Below are 20,114 nucleotides of genomic sequence, written 5' to 3'. Positions count from 1 at the left end.
GTGGCCAAGAGATAATTTTACAATGGACATTTAACCAAGCCATGGCTATTCAGCCTTGCTGTGGATGTGGTGTGTCTTGCGACACTGCTTCTGACCCAGGGCAGTGGACAAGGTGCAGGGATGACCCGTCATCCAGGAGGTGCTAAGATGAGAGGGAAGGTGGAGGGGTGTGGTGTGTATTCAGGGATGGAATGGGTGGAAATGATTTTATGCCTTTTCCTTTTTGGCTACCTCCCTTGTAAGGGGGAAAAAGCCTTGGTATATGTATGTATGTATGTATGGCTATTCAGTTTATACATGGATGGTGTGGTGCAAGATTTAAATGCTGGGGATTGGGGATGGTTAAAAAATGGAGAAAAATGGGAGATAAGCCAGATGTTGTGTGCTGATGACAGTGTGATTGTAACAGGATCAGAGGAGGGTAAAAGGGGCATTGGGAAAGAGGGAAATATCTGTTGAGGAAGGATGGGAGAAGACAGAAGAGTGGTGAATGGAGAAAGGTTCTGTATGGATGATGCTGTGATGCATGGGAGTACATACATACATACATATACCAAGGCTTTTTCCCCCTTACTAGGCAGGTAGCCAAAAAGGAAAAGGCATAAAATCATTCCCACCCATTCCAACCCTGAAAACACTCCACACCCCTCCACCCTCCCTCCCATCTTAGCACCTCCTAGATGACGGGTCATCCCTGCACCTTGTCCACTGCCCTGGGTCAGAAGCAGTGTCACAAGACACAGCACATCCACAGCAAGGCCGCTTCATTAAATCGGCGACCCCCCCTCTCCGTCCCCCCATATCAAGGAGGGGATGGGGAGAAATCCCTTCAGACTGCATCAAAATTTTGCTCACACACACTACCTCACCCCCCATCCATTCCACCTCATGCATCACAACATCATCCATATACAACCATTCTCCATTCACCCGTCTTCTGTCCTCTCCTGTTCTTCCTCAACAGACATTCCCCTCTTCCCCAAAGCCCCCTTCACCCCATCCATCCATCTCATCCTAGGACGTCCCCTCATGTTTACTCCCTCCACATCTGCCTTCCATACCTCCTTTACTAGTCTTTCTTCACTCATTCTTTCCATGTGTCTAAACCATCCCAATACTCTAACATCAACCCTATCTCCCAACTACCTTTCCACCCGTTCTCCTCACCTCCTCATTTCTCACTCTATCCAGCATAGTAACCCCCATCATACTTATCAGACACTACATCTCAAACACATTCAAGCTCCTTCTCTCTTATGTTCCATGTTTCTGCTCCATACAGTGCTGTTGGCACAATCACTCCTTCATACAGTCTCCTCTTAGCATCCATTCCCAAATGTCTATTCCTCATTACACTTTTTAATCCACCAAGGCATTTACTTGCTTCTCTCAATCTACATTCTACCTCCACCTTTTCCTGCCACATTTGCACCCAAGTATCTAAAACTATCCACTTCCTCCAGTTGCTCTCCCTTAATGCTCACTTCCAGATTACTGCCACTTTCACCCCTTGTACATCTCATCACCTTACTTTTACCCACATTTATCTTCAGCTTTCTTCTATCACATACTCTCCCAAACTCTGTCACCAACTTCCTCAATCCCTCCTCCAATCCTGCCACAAGCGCAGTGTCATCCGCAAACAACAGCTGGCTCACTCCCACTTTTCTCCATTTTCTTTAACCATCTCCAATCCCTGACCCACTACCCTTGCATTTACCTCTCGCACTACCCCATCCATGTATAAGTTTAACAGCCAGGGTGACATAACGCATCCTTGACGAAGTCCCACCTTTACCTCAAACCACTCACTCTCTCCATTTCTAATCCTGACACAAGCTCTACTACTCTCATAAAAACTCTTGACAGCTCCAAGAAGCATTCCTCCTATCCTGTACATCCGCATAACCTCCCAAAGTGCCTTTCTGTCTACCCTGTCGTAAGCCTTTTCCAGATCCATAAAGGCCCAAAAAACATCCTTCCCCTTACCTATAGCTTTCTCACATATGTCTTACCACAAAAATCTGATCTACACAACCACTACCCATCCTAAATCCACACCAATTACTCCCTCTGTTCCTCTCCTAATCCTCTCAATCAAGATCCTCCCATAAGCCTTCCCAACTACACTTAACAAGCTAATCCCTCTGAAACTACTACATTCACACTTGTCCCCCTTTCCCTTGTAAAGTGGAACTATACAAGCACTCCTCCAGTCCTCTGGCACTCTACCTTCTCTCCAGCAAACATTAAACAACCTCACCAACCAGTCCACAATCACTGTACCTCCTTTTTTAAGACATTCTGCATGGCATCCATCCAGACCAGGTGCCTTATCTGCTTTCATCATAACTGCTGCCTTCACTTCATCCAACTGCTGCCTTCACTTCATCCTTCCTTATTTCTCCTCCATTTTCCTCACTCATCATGGTCATTTTCTTAGCATTTCCCACTGCAGCTATCTTTCCCTATCCTCCTTCACATTTAGCAACTCCCTAAAATATCCTGCCCATCTTCCTCTTACTGCCTTCTCCTCCATTATCTCTCCATCTGCACCTTTTACCTTTTCTTCTCTACTTGATTCGCCTCCTCTTCCTCTTAATTTCTTTCCAAAACATCTTTTTATTACTTTCAAAATTTTCTGTCATACTCTTACCCCATTTTACATCTGCTCTCCTCTTTGCCTCCTTTACCTTTTTCTTTACTTTTTCTTTTCTTTGTACATCTCATACGACTCCCTCGTCCTATTTTGTAACCAATCTGTGTAAGCTCGCTTCTTCTCTTCTACAACCTTCTTCATTTCCTCATCCCACCATTCACTACCCTTCCTTCTATTTCCACCTGTCCTTGTTCCACACACCATCTTTGCACACTTTGTGACTCCCTCCTTGAACCATCCCCATTCCTCCTCCACACCTACCTCTACTCTATCCTTCACTCCCTCCCACTCCTCCTTCAACTTCTTCTTGTACTCCTCCTTTTCCTCTTCATTTAAAGAGTTCACTCTAAGCACCTCCCTACCTTTTGTCCCTTTCCTCCACTCTCAACTTACCTTCCACCAGAAAATGATCTGATATTCCCCCACCCTCTCCCCTTAGCACATGTACATCCTTAACTCTTCCTATCATAATCCTATTTACCACTACATAATCCATTAAAGCTCTATCTACCACCCTTCCCTCCACCACCCTCTCCCATGTGTACTTATGCTCGACTTTCTTCCGAAACACTGTATTTGCTATCATCAACTCTCTCTCTAGACACATTTCCACCATCAACTCTCCACTACGATTTTTTCCTGGAACTCCACATTTCCCAACCACTCCATCAATTGGATCCTTTCCTACCCTAGCATTAAGGTCTCCCAGTACTATTACATTTACACTTCTCCCTAAACCCTCTATGCACTCATTTAAATCTATCCAAAAGGCCTCCCTTTCTTCTACACTCTTCTCACTGGCAGGCCCATATGCACTTACAAAAACCCACATCTCCTTTCCCAGTTTCACCTTCATCCACATTATCCTTGAGGAAACCTCCTTCCACTCCACTACACGTTTACCTATCACTTCACTTACTAGTATAGCCACCCCTTCCCTCCCTCGCCCTCTCTTCACTCCTGATAACCTCCCACTTACACTCCCAAACTTACAATCGCCCTTCCCTTTCAGCTTAGTTTCACTCAGTCAACACATCCATCTTTCTTCTCACAAACATACTACCTATCTCTTCCCTTTTACTCTCATCTGTACCACATCCACGCACATTAAAAGACCCAAACTTTAGGGTGCTGATCCGAGAACTTCCAGACCCTCTTATGCCTTTGGTTTTACTTTTAGGAATGTGCCCTGTGGGGTTACAAGGAGAAGGATGCCTAATCCCAATCCCCGTCCCTTTCTTCTCGCCTCTTACGATCCAAGTGGGAATACTTGGTGTCAGTATTCTTTTCCCCCACCACAGGGAATTCCCCCACCACAGAAAAAGAATACTCAGAGAAATGGTACAAGACAGCAACAAGGGGTTGGGGGACAGCATAACGGAGGGACAGTCGTAGTATAAAAGTGTCATCATTTCTCTATGGACAGAGTTTTCCTCTATCATAGACAAAATGATGTGTGGCTCTGGTCCGTAGGGGCGCCCCATATAGACCCTAAAGTATCGACTGCATGCTACTTTGCCACAATAACAGGCATCCAATACCCCAGACGGGGAGTATATGTGAATAATAATTTGACACAGTCTGAAGGGATTTCTCCACATCATCTGCATGAGAAAATGGAAAGGGGAGTCGCCGATTAAATGAAGCGGCCTTGTTGTAGATGTGCTGTGTCTTGTTACACTGCTACTTACCCAGGGCAGTGAGCAACATGCAGGGATGATCAGTCATCCAGGAGGAGCCAAGCTAAGAGGGAGGGAGGGAGGAGGGTGAATGGGAGTGTAGTATATGGGGAAGCAATAGGTGAGAGTGGATTTTATGCCTTTGTTTTTTGGCTACCTCCCTTGTAAGGGGAAAAAAAGCCTTTGGTATATGTATGTATGCATGCTCAATACAGTGGTATGAGCACAATCACTCTTACATACAACCTATTTGCATTTATATCCATGTTGAATACTGCTGGCTCACCACTAGCTGCACTATAACTGCCACTCCACTGAATTGCCACCCATCAGCTTACCGACATCCAATTCAGATATACATTAACACCCACATACCTGTTTCTCATAACACTTTTCATTCCCCCTAGACATTTACTCACTTCCCTAACTAATTCCTACACCGCACCTCCATTCCGTATCACATGGGAGCCAAATACTAAAGCTCTCCATTTCCTCCAGGCTCTCACCCTTTAAACTCCTCTCCAGCCTACCACTACATTGCTTCTAGTACATATAATTACATTCTCCCTCAGTTTTCTCTTGTCGCACACCCAATCCCCACCATCTACTCAAATCTGTCCTCCAACTCAACTGCAAGCAGTGTCATCTGCAAACAACAACTGGCTCACCTATTTCCCTCCACTTATGCTCATTATCTCCAAACCTCTGCCCAGCACTCTGTTTACCTCCCTCACCACCCTATTTATATACACATTGAACAACTGTGGTGTCATTACATAATCTGATGCAACCCCATTTTCACTTCAAGCCACACTTGCCATTCCCAACCCTTGCACACACTACTATAAACATCAGCAGACTTCCCCATATTCCATACTTCTGCAATACACCATAAAGCTTCTGTCAATTGTGTGGTGCTGTCTCAAATTCCAAGTCCAAAAGACATCCTTACCCTTAGCAAAAAATTTCTTGCACATATCTTGATCCAAAAATTTTATGGACCCACACTTTTCCTCCCTTAAACCCAAACTGCTATTCCCCAATTGTTTCCTCAGTTCCCTTCCTAATCCTCTCAAAAGTACCCTCCCATATGCCTTACCATTTAAGCTTAGACCAATCTCTCAAAAACTAATGCAGTCATACTGAGCCCCCTTTTACCTTGTATAGTGGAACTATTTGTGCACCCCTCTAGTCCAGCAGTACTTCCTTCCTATAGGCACACATTAAACAATCTTGCCAACTACTCCATTAAAACTACTACAGTGAGTCCTCATTATACGGTACATATGCATTCCTGAAAACCTTACCGCAAATTGAAATTACCATATACCGAACCCAAGTTTCGACTTATGGCAGACATACCTTCTCCCTGCTTTCCTCTTCAAAATATCTAATTTTACCACCAAAACACAAGCAGATACCATATGTGAATTTTTCTTACCGTAAATAGAATCAAGGGTAGTAATTACCAAATACCGTAACTGTGAATTTACCGTATATGGAGGACTCTCTGTACTACTGTCGTTACACTCCACATGACAACCGTGTGTCCCAGCCACCTCACCAGCTTTCATCTCTTTCAATGCTCTTTAGATCTCCCACTGCCACAATGAAAACCACCTTATCCTCTTCTGATTCAACAACTCTAAAATACAATACATATCCCCTTCCCACCTTTATTTGCATTAGCACCTCCCCTCCTCCCTCTTTTCACTTCCTTATGAAACTCTTCAAAATTCCCTGTCAAACCTACATCTTTGTCTCCCTCACTTTGCGTTTTGTTTCCACCTTTTTTTCTACACCACTTTTATGCTTTCCCAGTTTTTCTGTACACCATTCCTCATGTGGTTGCTTCTGTCTGCCACCACTTCCATCACCTTTTAATTTCACTATTCACCGACTCTCCTCTTCCCTCCCACATACCATCTGCATACATTCAGCGACACAATTACTAGAGTTCTAGTTTGTGACATCCTCTCAGACCCTCATATGCTATGACTTCTCATAGAACACAAATAGTGAGAGATCCCTAACCACATCCTATTTTGTCACCTGCGGCATGCATGGGAAAATGGTGAAGGCATCCCCTCCCCATGCACACATAAGAACATGGTGATACTTATAATTTTCTACCACAGGTAATTGAAGTTGTGGAGGTCAAAGATAAGGAAGATAACATAGTGGAGGACGAATTCAAAAAATTTGAACAACATGTTGAAAAGTTGGAAAGCCAAAGAGAAAAAAAAAAGTAACTTTGACAACACTTACTAAGCTTCAGCATGGATAAATTAAGCTTAATTGTGGGTACGTGTTTGCTCTGTTTTGATGGATCATTACAAAAATGAAATTGTTGGTCACTTTATAAAGAAATAAACGAGGCTTAGTTTGAATATGTTGGCATACTTTTTATTAGGTTTTTGTAAATATCAGACAATTTTATTCAGCTAAAGGGTGCACAGACCCCAAACTTAGTAAAATGATCTGGTAACAGAATCTGACTTTGCAAGGTACATCATTTCCATGTCCTTTCCTTTCCATCTCGTCTCATTTTTCAATTTTTTTGTATTGCCAGTTTCAGATTTTGCAAGATATGAATATTATATTTCAGGTGATTTTAGTTGAGCAGGTGGTTGACGAAACAGAAGGTGTTCGTGGTGAAGACGGTTAGAGAGAGAATGCAGGAAATGAACAGGAGAACAGATCTGCATCTTTTAAATTATATTTTCATGTTCGCCTTACGTGTTTGTTATATCCTGTTATAATGCATATATGTAAATAAGATTGTGTTAATACAGCAATAAAACCATATACATCAGGTTGTAATTTTATTCTATAAATTTTTTTATGAGGTTGCATTTCAGTTACTTTTTTCTCCAGATAAAGAAGTTGCCTTGCTGTGGATGTGCTGTGTCTTGCTGCATTGCTTTTGACCCAGGGCACTGGGTGGTATACAGGGCCATGAGGAACCGAGATTAGAGGGAATAAAGGGTGGTGGATGGGAGTGGGTATTTGCCTTTTGACTTGGCTAATTCCCTTGTAAAGGGGAAATCCTCTTAGGTATATAGTCCATAAATATAGATATACATGTATGCAAAATAACCACAGGAGAAGGGAAACTTGTTGACAGTAAGTACTGAAGATGTAATATACGTAAGTACTTACTGTCTACAAGTTTCCCTTCTCCTGTGGTTATTTTGCATTTTTGTATCACGGTGATGTGATTGCTTGCATTAAATAAATAAGTTGAATAGAAATCTGATGGATTAGATCATTTGAGATCTGTGCGATAAAAAGGGTAATGAAAATCTGAAACTGATTTATGTAATGGGAAATGAATTTCTAACTACATATTAAGGACCTCTTCCCCCTTGTAAGGGAGATAGCTAACCAAGGCACACACCTACTTCCATGTACCACCCATTGTTTCCCTCTCATTTTAGCTCCCTGTCTCCTGCTCACTGCCCAGGTCAGAAGCAATGCAGCAAGACACAGAACATGCATTCAAAAGCTGCTTCATTGAAATGACTACCCTCCCTTCTTGGCCCCTCAAAATACCATCTGCACACAACCATTCTCCACTCACTTCTATCCCCTGCATTCTCCTCTCCCTCCTCAACAGACTCTCTTGTTCAAAGCCTCTTTTACCCCATCCATCCATCTCATTTTTGGTTGTCTCAAGTTCACTCCATCCACCTCTACTTTCCTTACTTATCCAGAAGGTGCCAAGATAAGAGGGAGGGAAGGGGGTGGATGGGAATGGAGTATGTTGGGGATGGAATGGGAGCGAGTGGTTTTTATGCCTTTGTTTTTTGGCCACCTCCCTTGTAATGGGGAAAGCCTTTGGTATATGTATGTATGATAAAGTAGTAACAGTATCAATGGATGAACAGATTGGTGAACACGATAGCACATGAATTTATGCAGCAGATGAGGAAGACATGCCTGAACAGATCTGTTGTTCTAGATTGTATTCAAGCAGTCTCATCTTCGTAAGGACTGCTGTGTGTGGATGGAGTGAACTTGAGGGGATGACCAAATATGAGCTGGATGGAAGGAGTGAAAAGGGGTTTGAACAAGAAGGGAATGTCTTGAGTAGGAAAGGGAGAAGGTAGGGGTTAGATGCAAGTGGAGAACAGTTGTGTATGAATGATGTTTTGATGGAGCCCAATGGGGTGCATTTTCTCTGTTTCACATGAGGGGGCAAGAAGAGAAGGACACCATTTAAATGAAGTAGCCCTGCTGTGGATGTGCTGTGTTTTGTTGCATTGCTTTCAACTCGGGTAGTGAGCAGGAGATGAGGATGACCCTTCATCCATTAGGAGCTAAGATGAAGGAAAATCAGAGTGGGTGCATGCCTTGTCTTGCTACCATGATGTGTAGATGTTAACATACAACTGGCAGCCTTCCTATTCTTGCACCTTTTTTTTTTAGTAAAGGAGGAGGGATTGAGGAAGTTTGTGACAGTTTAAGAAGGTGTGTGAAAGAAGGAAGCTGAAAATAAATGCGAGCAAAAGTAAGGCTGGAAGTGAGCATTAAGGGTGAAAGACTGGAGGAAGTGGATAGTTTTAGATACTTGGGTGCAAATGTGGCAGGAAAGGGAGGAATGGGGGTGGAGGTGGAATGTAGATTGAGCGAAGCGAGTAAATGCCTTGGTGAATTAAAAAGTGTAACAAGAAATAAACATCTGGGAATGGATGCTAAGAGGAAGTTATATGAAGGAGTGATTGTGCCAACAGCACTGTACGGGGCAGAAACATGGAACATAAGGGAGGAAGAGAGAGGGAGTTTGAATGTGTGAGATGAAATGTCTGAGAAGTATGATAGGGTTACTAGGCTAGATAGAGTGAGAAATGAGGAGGCGAGGAGGAGAACAGGGGTGGAAAGGGAGCTGGGAGATAGGGTTGATGAAAGAGTATTAGGATGGTTTGGACATATGGAAAGAATGAGTGAAGAAAGATTAGTAAAAAGTGTGGGAGTGAATATGAGGGGGTGTCCTAGGATGAGATGGATGGATGGGGTGAAAGGGGCATTACAAAAGAGGAATGTCTGTGGAGGAAGAATGGGAGAGGACAGAAGATAGGGGTGAATGGAGAAGGGTTGTGTATGGATGATGCTCTGATGCACGAGGGGGAGTGGGTGGGGGATGGGGGTTGAGGAAGTATGAGAAAAATTTTGCTGCAGCCCAAAGGGATTTCTCCTTGTGTTCTCCTTTTCTGCACGAGGGGACGGAGAGGGGGGTCACCAAATTTATGAAGCAGCCTTGCTGTGGATGTGCTGTGTCTTACAACACTGCTTCTGACCCAGGGCATTGGACAGGATGCAGGGATAACCCGTCATCCAGGAGGTGTCAAGATAAGAGGGAGGGAGGAGGATGGAGGGGAGTGGAATATATAGGAAATGGAATGGGTGGGAGTGGTTTCTATGCCTTTTTCTTTCTGGCTACCCCCTGTGTAAGGGGGAAAAATTCTTTGATATATGTATAAATAAATAAATAGATAAATAAATAAAATAAATCAAATTCACTGCTGTAAGACTCCAGTTCAATCCAGGGTAGGGGAGATGTGTACCTTGGTTCATTGTTTCAGGAAGATTAGAGCAAGTGAACATGAAAGATCTCCAAGGGTCAGAAAAAACAAGTATTCCCCCAGGAAACAGTTGACAGTCATTGTCAACATGTCTTATGGCCAAGACTGAGATGCATGTTGCACATGTCATTAAGGATCATGTTAGGGTAATGATCAATCATGACCCAGCCAATGTGAAGTGGGTCATGACAGCTCCAGGCCAAGTCAAGCGTTTGTCTTGACTGCTGGGTACAGTGCACCCAGTACGAGTTTGCAAAGGAAAGTGGACTGCTCCAAAAGATCACACCCAACCCAGAAAGTGCTTCTACAGCCAAACTGTTGTATAGCTGCAAGTTAGTGTTGGTCTGGACATCTTGTAGGCCTGGGTAGGTTATAGTCTGCAATAGATTAAAGGTCATATAAGAATACAAATAAGTGCATTATTACAGATTTCATGATGTATTAGTGTCAGTGACACTTCCTCCTCATAAGGGGCAAGAAGACTGTTTGGATACACTATTGATAGAATTTCATCCATTATAAGGTCAAATGCTGAAAAGAACAAAGAAATTAATTCAGGCAAGTAAACAACTTCCTTCTTTTGCACACTTTCCCAAACTGTCACTAGCTTCCCCAATCCCTCTTCTGATCCTGCCACAAGCACAGTGTCATCAGCAAACAGGAACTGGCTCACCTCTCACTTTTCTCCATTTCCCAACCCAGTACCCTTGCATTTACCTCTCGCCACCCCATCCATGTATAAATTGAACACCCAAGGTGACATAACACACCCCTGATGAAGTCCCACCTTTACCTCAAAACACTCGCTCTCCATTTCTGATTCTAACACAAGCTCTACTACTATCATAAAAACTCTTGACTGCTCTTAAGTTTTCTTCTTATCCCATATAACTGCAATACCTTCCACAGTGCCTTCCTGTCTACCCTGTTATAAGCCTTTTCCAAATCCATAAAGGCCCCAAAAAAAACATCCTTACCTTTTCCTTAAGCTTTCTCACATATGTCTTATCACAAAAATCTGATCCATGCAACCCCTACCAGTTATCTTATGGTACCACATGTGAGGAAAGAAGTAGTCCTTACCAACACACTTTCCAAAGCTGGCCTCCAAATAAAGGACATTGTAAGGCATAAAAAAAGGCAAGGTATTAATGTGAATAGTGTAATATATAGCATGTCATATAGTGGATGTCCAGCTACATACTATGGTAAGACATCACGGAATCGAAGAGAGATTAGCTGAACACAAAAATGACCTGCAGCGCCACAGAATATCGAACTCTAGTCATACACATAGACACACAGACATTTGCCAAAATGGGAAGAGACACGACCTCTGAATGGTCGTGGAGAAGAGAATGAGAAGACTGGTAGAAATGGCTTACATCACACTAGGAGAGGTTACAACCTACAGAGATGGCTTTGTCAACCTATCATTGGCTACTGCCAAGCTGGTCCCAAAAGGAAGAACAGACCAGTCAGCATGCTCCATGAGAGTATATTTACTGTTAATAAATGTTGTTTGTCACTGAAGAAGACTTGTAGTTGAAACGTAAATGATATAGTGTTCCTACTCCAACCAGCATTTTTCTACCACCTTTTCTATATAAGAGAATGTATGTACCATTTTCATATGATATCCTTTGCAGATGTACAGGAGAGGAGAAAAGCTTTTAGGAGCTGTCAAGAGTTTTTAAGAGAGTAGAGCATGTGTAAGGATTAGAAATGGAGAGAGCGAGTGGTTCAAGGTAAAGGTGGGACTTCGTCAGGGATGTGTTATGTCACCCTGGCTGTTCCATTTATACATGGATGGGAGGTAAGCCAGCTGTTGTTTGCGGACGACACTGCGCTTGTAGCAGGATCAGAGGAGAGATTGAGGAAGTTAGTGACAGTTTGGGAGTGTGTGAAAGGAAGTTGGAGATAAATGTGGATAAAAGTAAGGTGATGAGATGTACAAGGGGAGAAAGTGGCAGCAGACGAAGTGAGTATTAAAGGAGAGAGACTGGAAGAAGTGGATAGTTTTAAATACTTCAGTGCAAATGTGGCAGAAAAGGGAGGAGTGGAGGTAGAGGTAGAATGCAGATTGAGAAAAGCAAGTAAATGCTTTGGTGGATCAAAAAGTGTAATGAGAAATAGACATTTAGGAATGTGTGCTAAGAGGAGATTGTATGGAGGAGTGATTGTACCGACAGCACTGTATGGGGCAGAAACATGGAACATAAGGGTAATTTGAATGTATTTGAGATGAGGTGTCTGAGAAGTATGATAGGGGTTACTAGGCTGGATAGAGTGAGAAATGAGGAGAATGGGGGTGGTAAAGAGTTGGGAGATAGGGTGGATGAAAGTGGAGGAAGACTAGTAAAAGAGGTGTGGAAGGAGTAAACACAAGGGGGCGACCTAGGAAGAGATGGACGGATTGGGGAAGAGGGGAATGTCTGAGGAAGGACGGGAGAGGACAGAAGACGGGTGAATGGAGAATGGTTGTATATGGATGATGTGATGCATGAGGTAGAATGGGTGGGGATAAGGGAATGTGTGCAGGAAAAATTTGACACAGACCAAAGGGATTTCACGAGGGGACAGAGAGGGGGTTTGCCGATTTAATGAAGCAGTCTTGCTGTGGATATGCTATGGCTTGCAACACTGCTTCTGACCCAGGGCAGTGGACAAGATGCAGGGATGACCCATCATCCAGGAGGTGTCAAGATAAGAGGGAGGGGAGTGGAGTGTGATAGGGATGGAATGGGTGGAAGTGGTTTTTATGCCTTTGTTTTTTGGCTACCTTCCTTACAAGGGGGAAAAGAGCCTTTGGTATGTGTGTGTATCCTGCATGGAGGATTTTGAAGCACAAACTGGCAAATAAACATTGCAGCATACTGCCTAAGTGTTCAGCCAACTGAATCTTAAAATTTTGAAATGTGCTACGTCTCGACAAATTTATTTAATTAATTTACTACATGTATTTGCGTTGTTGACAATGCACCAGTGCTTTATCCTTATGGACAGTATTGCACCACTGCAAAGGAATACTTTAGGTTTATAGTGTTGAGTGCAGGTGTACACATTATACATATGTATACTAATAAAAGGGAGTGGCAGAGTCAAAGCATACACCCATCCCACAGTAGTCCAAAAATCCATTCATAGCACCTCTTAGATTTGTTTCTACAGTTCAGATCAGAAGCAGTACAATTTCAATTGAGGGTAGGGTGATCACTGAAGGGGAGAAGGTTGTTGAATGCCCTACTAACAACTCAAGTAACAAGTGTGTTATAGTAAGGGGAGTGTTTCAAGAGCAGGTTGGAGTCTTTGGTCATAAGATAACCAAGGGTGAGATGAGGATGCCCTATTCTTGAGTGTATTAGTGCTCAGTGTTGGTCACATTAGTAGGAAGAGGTCCCTGGTGTGTTCATGAGATTTGTCTTCAAGTAGTTTGTTACCTGTTCCTTTCAGTATTTTTTGCCACAAGTTTTGTAGTATGGACCAGAAACCTGTTGAAAGTCATCTATGGTCCTTCTCAAGCTACCTTGTTGACTCGCTCTATATTGGAATGGCAAATAGTGAAAAGATATCGATGTGAATCAGAAGATTCAGACGATCCATAAGTGGGTATTGTAGATCAGGAGGTGCTGGGATTGGAGGGTGGGAAGTGCTTCTAGGTCACAGAGTTAAAATAATTGTATATCACTGGTATGAACTAGGAACAGAGGTGGCCCAAAGATATAACCCTAAGGAACTACACTCGCAACATCTTCTGCCCTTCAGATTAATTTTTCACTTATGATTATTGTTCAACCAATTGCTAATCCAGCTAAGCAAGTTGCCATTGATTCCATGGGAAGCAAGTTTAGTTAGTTGCCTCTTGTGTGGGACAATGAAAAGGATTTTGAACAAGTTCAGACTTTAAATCTGTTGTTTATTTTGTTTTAAATTGAAACAGGTATCTATACTTACCCCCAGCTGTTCCTGCAAGTGGAAGACCACGCGAATGCGTTGGGTCAGACGAGCCAGGTCAGCTCGCATGGCCTGCAAGTGTGCCAAGTACTTGAGGCCTGCCACCTGTGGTCCATTCACACGATGGACATACTGGTTACGTTTGAGCCAATGAAGCCCTGTACCTGCGAGAAGGCAAGGAAGGGCTTGAGAAAAGAGGGGCTGTTTTGGTTGACCAAGCTCAGAAGCAAGGACTGGAAAAAGGTGCCTGAAGAGATAGGACGGGAATAGGGAACTTGTAAGCATAGGAAGACGTGACTTGTAGGAATATTGGTGCGTAAAAATCAGCCCCTACTTAGCCAATTTTGTTGTTCCTACTCTCCTTCCCATTTTACTAGAACTACATGTAACAATCCCTCAACTGTTGGTGCAATTGGAAGCTTGCTGGTTGAGAATTCAAATCCTGCATCTCCCATATTCCCAACAGTGACTTATCAGTTCCAACAGTCCAAATACATAGGGCAAAGGTGACGGCCTCGGCTACAGTTATGCGTCCCCTGGCATAGGCTTCTCACCTTCACAACAACCAACTTCTCCACCTCACACCCTTAAACAGTAATCGCATTACACCTCCTTTCCAAGCTAAGATTGCCACATGCCATACGGACCGATTGTCATGATATGAGCATTACTATGGGCACATATATACCCACAGCTTATTTGTTAAACAACAGTGAACCTAAAATGTTTCTCAACAGCAGTACAATAATGTCCACAAGAATGGAAAAGAGGATGAGCATCAAACAGAACAAGGCAGTCATCATCTTTGCCATTGTCGTCTTCCGTTCTCTTCACATTCATAGGAACGGAAACAACAAACCAATAAAAGACAGATGGAGTGAACTTCAGGGGATGACCGAGGACGAGATGGATCGATGGGATGAAACGAGCTTTGAGCAAGAGGGTTTCTGTTGAACAGGGAAGGGAGAAAGCTGGAAATATGGGGTGAATGAAGAATGGTTGTAGTATGGCATGATGGGTTTTCTTCCCGTTTTCTCTATTTCCCACGAGGGGACGAGGAAGGTCGCTGTGATGCGGCCTTGCTGTAGATGTACTGCGTCTTGCTACATTGTTTCTGACCCAGACAGTGGGATAGGGATAGCCCTTCATCCACGAGCAGCTAGGATGATAGAGAAACCATGGGTGATGGATGGGAGTGAAATTGATGGGTGCGTGTCTTTGATTGACCACCTCTAAAAAGGGGAAAGAAGCCTTGGTCTCATCCGCCACTCTTGTTCTGTACATCTTTCACTAAATTTTCAACACTGTCTTTGTTCCCACTGTTATATGTGATTAGTCATCAATCATGGATAAATTGAGTACAGAGTTTTTCCTGTATTTTTCTGAAGATACTTGTTATAAAACATGCTAATCTGAGGTACACTATGAATCCCCCTGAGAACACTCATTTTATGTCCTTGGTAAGTTTTTCTGTGACATCGTGATTTCTTTTGTCCAATGATCTTTAACTTTATTTTTAAGATCCTTTACAATAGGGCGTGATCTTGCACTCTTGAACCAATTTAATTTTCTCCTACACTCCAATCAGATTCGTTGTTACAAGTCTATATGCAATATTGTTTATTCAAGCAATCTCGAATCACGGCATAACGCAGGTTGCAAGTCAGCACAATATACGTCATACAGCAATGAAATCGTGTCTCCGGCGACTGTTTATAAACAGGCGGAGAGCGAGCTTGTGCTACTCTTCGCCTACGAATTGTTGTTTATCAAACATCCAACTCATAAAAATGCAATCCATGCCTTCCATCCTTTTTACCTATTCTCTACCAGTCTCTTACACTTTGGTATGGAAATATAGGGAACTGAACCGGAACAGAAGAATAAGACTTGGGGTGCCAGCTAGGAGGAGGACTACAAGTCGTCTTCGTTTTCGCCCCGCCTACGTCCACGTCTTCATTCCCGCCCCAGCTTCTGGGGACGAGGTCGGAAACGTAGCCGAGGACGGGAACGGAATGGATGACGATGACAAGAAAGAATTCGAGGAATATTATACCGTTCCCGCTCCTGAGGACGAAGTCTGGTTGTACCAAAGGTTGAGAACGAGGACAGGAACGTTCCTAGGGGTGGCGAGGGGAACGGAACTGATGTGGACGTAATCGAGGACGGGAATGATAACGAGGGCTTCGTTCCCTGTCCCAGGACGACTTCAGGAACGGAAACTAGGACGAGGAAAACATAACCGAGGGCGAGAACTGTAGAGCTCGTCTTCGTTCCCGTCCTCGTCCTCGTTTCATTCATTACCCCGTTGTTACACTTTTCAAGTCCATCGTCGATATTGTCCTCCTCGTCTTCGTTATCGACATTCTTTTAATCAACATTGTGTTTTACCTCATGTTTAATCTTGCATTCAGTTTCTTCCCTACTATTCTATTCTTTGTTAACCCCCTTTCTATCATCCCCATTTCCCCCCCTCACCGTTCTGTTGTACTGCCCAATCCGATTGACAGCGCTGGGGTTCTCACCAAAATGGAGGGCGTCAGGGAGGCGTCCCTGGTCATGGCCCCACTCCTGGAGAAGGCGGGGCAAACGATGGAGGAATTCGTCCCAGTAGAAGACGAGGATGAGGTGGTAATCCAGGTGTTTGACTTCAATGTCTTCATGGAGTTTCCCTATTCTGAGGCTCTCCATCAGTTCGTGGGTTCGTCGCCACTTGCCCTGCAAGCAAGGAACACGTTATCGGAATGTCGGAAGTCTCCCAAGTGACAGTTAATGCGAGGGTCATAACCTGACCCTGGTGAATATAAGGGGTCACCTCGGGAACCGGAGGAGGAATCTCCCTCCACCTTCTCCGCCGTGACAAACTGCCTTGGGAACTGAGGAAGCAATCTCCAGCCACCTCCCGCACAGAGACTTTGCTGAGGACAGACACCGTCTCCTCCTCATCCCCCCCATCCTCTCGCGGCCAGAGGAGAGCTAATTTATCTCTTCACAGGCATCTAACTTTAAAAATAAATCCACGAAATTTTCCAAAAATTTGCATTCAGCCAGGCTTACGTTTCTGACACACAATGTCCGCAGACACGAACGAGTATATGTTTGTGACAGACCGCGCCATTGCAGAAAAACCAGCAAATGTTCGCGTTTGTCTGCAAAAACTGTACGACACTCGTGTTTGAGGGCGGATTTGGGCATAAAGAGGAGAGGGGTTGAACAACCATGACCTCTCTTCAGGTCGGAATCTGCTCTCTCCCCGCCCCCCGACCCCACAATGAAGATTCTCAAAAGGAGGCACCAATTTAACATAATAGCCAACTACTCTGCGGACCACTCACTCCAGTAGACACCTTCCGGTACCGTAGCCTCACTCCATGGAGTTTGTGTACCAGAGCGCCGTACACCCTCCGGATCCGGGAGTCGCCCACGAAGACCCACTTGAACTCTGCCATGGGTTGTGCCTCTTCTTCATTTCGTCCAGAACTCTTCGACCACCCGCTGACAGTTGCCCCAGAGATCTGATCGAGCCCTTTCGTTGACTTGAAGGGGAACAGGTACTCGTTAGGGCTTCGGAAGCCCTCGTCAGGCGACCTAGAAGAGGTTGAAACATAGTTTTTGACACAGAAACTTACAAGTACATGCAGGTTGCAGGCCCCAACCTCCCTAAGTAGTTAGTTACCCGCCCAGTGAGGTATCTAAAAATGGGAGAAGATAGTCTTCACCCCCATTCACCCTCGTTCTCTTCACCCCTACCCGCTGAAACCATGTGTAATTTGCACCCCTTTTCCACCAATACTACCAATTCCCTCTCACGAAACAGGTCATCGCTGTCGCCCATGACACGTTTGCGTTCGTTCCCCATCCTTACGAATTCTTGCGACTGTCCCCATCCACCCACCTTTTCAGGGGCATCCGCAGGATATTTTTGTCGGGGTGGGGGTCAAGGAATTTTTGTAGTGGGGGCAAAATAAAAGATTATACATACGGCTAATGGTATAGGGTTATATTAAATTGGCCGCATACTCGTAGACATGTTTACACTACACGAGTTACGGTTTGACTTTCAATCTTACACTGATATACCATAAAACGAAATTATACGTAACGACCAGTAGAGTTTCAAACAACCTGGATTTCTAGGGCAGGACAACTGCCCTCCTACGGACGCCCATGCACCCTTTCCTTTGACATTCCCTTACTCTCGCTCCTATTACCGATTTGCGCATTATTCGAGGCTCTCGTGTCATGGATTCTCAAGACATATGGTTCATACATTCCAGCTTGTAACCCTTATAAATTGCCAAGAACCACGATTTCTTCCAGTCCGCAGGGATTCTTCACCTGCTGCCTATAATACCCTAGTCAAAGATCTCTCTGTTGACAGACGTCAATTCTTATTTGTCTATAATCACTATACGCTAAATAGACCTTGAAGGTATGTAGCTGTAGAAATAAATTGCTATTATTCAAAAACACTTTTTTCCACATAAAACGTGTTATCAGTTGACAAAAACATTGTATCGGAAGAACGTACACTACGGTTTGTGAGGGATACTCAAACATTTAAAAATCGCCAACCTGAGTCCAAACGAAGCGTCGTACTGCGCCGCCAAAGCTCGCTCGACGCATCTGCCAACATCCGCCGTGGTGTAGTTGTGAAGTCTGCAGCAAATGTTCGACGGGATCACTGCGCCTTCTTCCAGTCGGTAGCATACCTGGTCAAGTGCAGGATGACTGGGCCCCAGGTGGAGGAGGAGGACAGGATGATGTGGACTAAGTGGAGTGTGAGTAATGACCCATGTAGTCAGAACAAAACCGAAGGCAGCTGACCAGAGCATGGCCCGCCTCGCAGGCCGGATTGTCTGCTGCAAAAGCCTGCAATACATTTTGGTAAACGTTTGGAAGCAATATAAACTAGTTCTATTGTAAACGAAAACGTAATTGACACCCACACTCGATGGCGCAGTGGTAACATTCGCGGACGCCACTACGACGGTCCGAGTTCGAATCCTGCCCTGGGCTGAAAGTTTCAGTATCGCTGCGCTGCGAGTCGTTACTCCAACTCTCGTGGGCGGGTAGTTGGGGGGGGGAGGGTGCGCGTGTAAGGACACAGCTCTTCCGGGAGGGAAATATCTGTCGATCACAAGTACAACACGGGATCCAAGGCCATGGTGAATCATACACGTGCGCGCGCAGGTACAGACAAAAGCGCACAATTTGACATGAAGTCCTTATAGAGTGTATGTTGTGTTGTTTGCGTGCATGATTGTGTATAATGCAGTCTCCCATACCATACAACACATAATGGAAGACTGCATTATACACAATCATGCACGCAAACAACACAACATACACTCTATAAAGGTTTTGTGGGAAAACCCAGTTTCGGCTGTGGCCTTCCTTGGGGAGACGGGACTGCTCGGACAGACAGTCTAGGGAACGACAACAACAACAACAACATGAAGTCCTGCACTACAGTTTTTTTTTTTTTTTTTTTTTTCTCTCTCCTTACTCTTTCTTTACACGGACACCTAGACGAGCGTAACATCTCCCTGGACGTCACTTTTATAGACTAGAAAAGAGTTCATCTTGTTGACCACTGTTGTCATTTCCAAGGCCATACGACTGGGGGCTCCATCCACACCTGACAGCGTGGCTAGACTTCCTCACCGGGCGACAGCAGGCCGTCGGGTATCGGGGTTACAAAGGATTACAAAGGCGGAGCATGCCCGAGGGCACTGGGTTGCTCTTCCTCCAACCTCCGATTAATCGACGGTACCGCCCACCAGAATTTCAGCCATAAAATCACTATGGCAAAATATAATTCAAAAATACATAGAATGTCACTTGATATACAGGAGGAATGTTACTTTCCTCCAGAATATAAGATTCCTTCCCGAAAGCTGCGGACTGTAATTCTGCTCCAACAGTTGAAGGAAAAGTAGCACAGTATGAAGCCTTAAGATGAACCACTGCTTCCTCATCCTTCTCAACGATACCTTCACGGACACCCCGCATCGCTGAAAGTATGTTAGTGACAGTAATGTTGGCATTCCCTCCAGTACCAGACAGCCTGGCTACTCACCACTGCAATCCACCCTGGACAAATATAAGACGTGGACCGAAGACAACAAAGTGACAACCACAAGACCGTGGTGATGCACTTCTGTACGTCCCCAACAGCTATCAGTTGGCGCCCATCCCTTCCAAGTGCTCCAGTCCACTGTGTAACGGTGGATG

The 20,114-nt window shown here is 44.3% G+C and overlaps 2 protein-coding genes across 8 annotated transcripts in view; one reads left to right on the top strand and one right to left on the bottom strand.

Moving 5' to 3' along the window:
• LOC143018612 (NFU1 iron-sulfur cluster scaffold homolog, mitochondrial-like) overlaps positions 1-7,153 on the top strand; it is a 39,047-nt gene extending 31,894 nt beyond the window's left edge. The window contains exons 7-8 of one of the 4 annotated variants that reach the window (XR_012965763.1): positions 6,477-6,642; positions 6,911-7,153. Coding sequence is in view for 2 of the 4 variants with exons in the window: in XM_076174131.1 (XP_076030246.1) it covers positions 6,477-6,590 (114 nt within the window). In the remaining 2 variants the exon portion in view is untranslated. The remainder of the gene's footprint in view (positions 1-6,476; positions 6,643-6,910) is intronic. The other 3 variants (XR_012965762.1, XM_076174131.1, XM_076174132.1) reach the window with 3 other exon arrangements.
• The window catches only part of LOC143018611 (uncharacterized), a 17,062-nt gene continuing 4,098 nt past the window's right edge, over positions 7,151-20,114 (bottom strand). For 2 of the 4 annotated variants that reach the window (XM_076174130.1, XM_076174129.1), the window contains exons 2-6: positions 18,453-18,749; positions 17,213-17,465; positions 16,403-16,595; positions 13,878-14,041; positions 7,151-10,300 (exon numbers count right to left, since the gene is read on the bottom strand). In XM_076174130.1, coding sequence (XP_076030245.1) covers positions 10,007-10,300; positions 13,878-14,041; positions 16,403-16,595; positions 17,213-17,465; positions 18,453-18,712 — 1,164 coding nt within the window. In that variant the 5' untranslated portion in view covers positions 18,713-18,749 and the 3' untranslated portion in view covers positions 7,151-10,006. Of the gene's footprint in view, positions 10,301-13,877; positions 14,042-16,402; positions 16,596-17,212; positions 17,466-18,452; positions 19,101-20,114 lie in introns of those variants that run through there. The other 2 variants (XM_076174127.1, XM_076174128.1) reach the window with 2 other exon arrangements.

The sequence above is a fragment of the Oratosquilla oratoria genome, chromosome 35 (genome assembly GCF_046742065.1).
Source record: "Oratosquilla oratoria isolate Oo_2021 chromosome 35, ASM4674206v1, whole genome shotgun sequence".
NCBI classification, from domain to species: domain Eukaryota; kingdom Metazoa; phylum Arthropoda; class Malacostraca; order Stomatopoda; family Squillidae; genus Oratosquilla; species Oratosquilla oratoria.
This window is presented reverse-complemented; position numbering and strand designations above follow the sequence as displayed.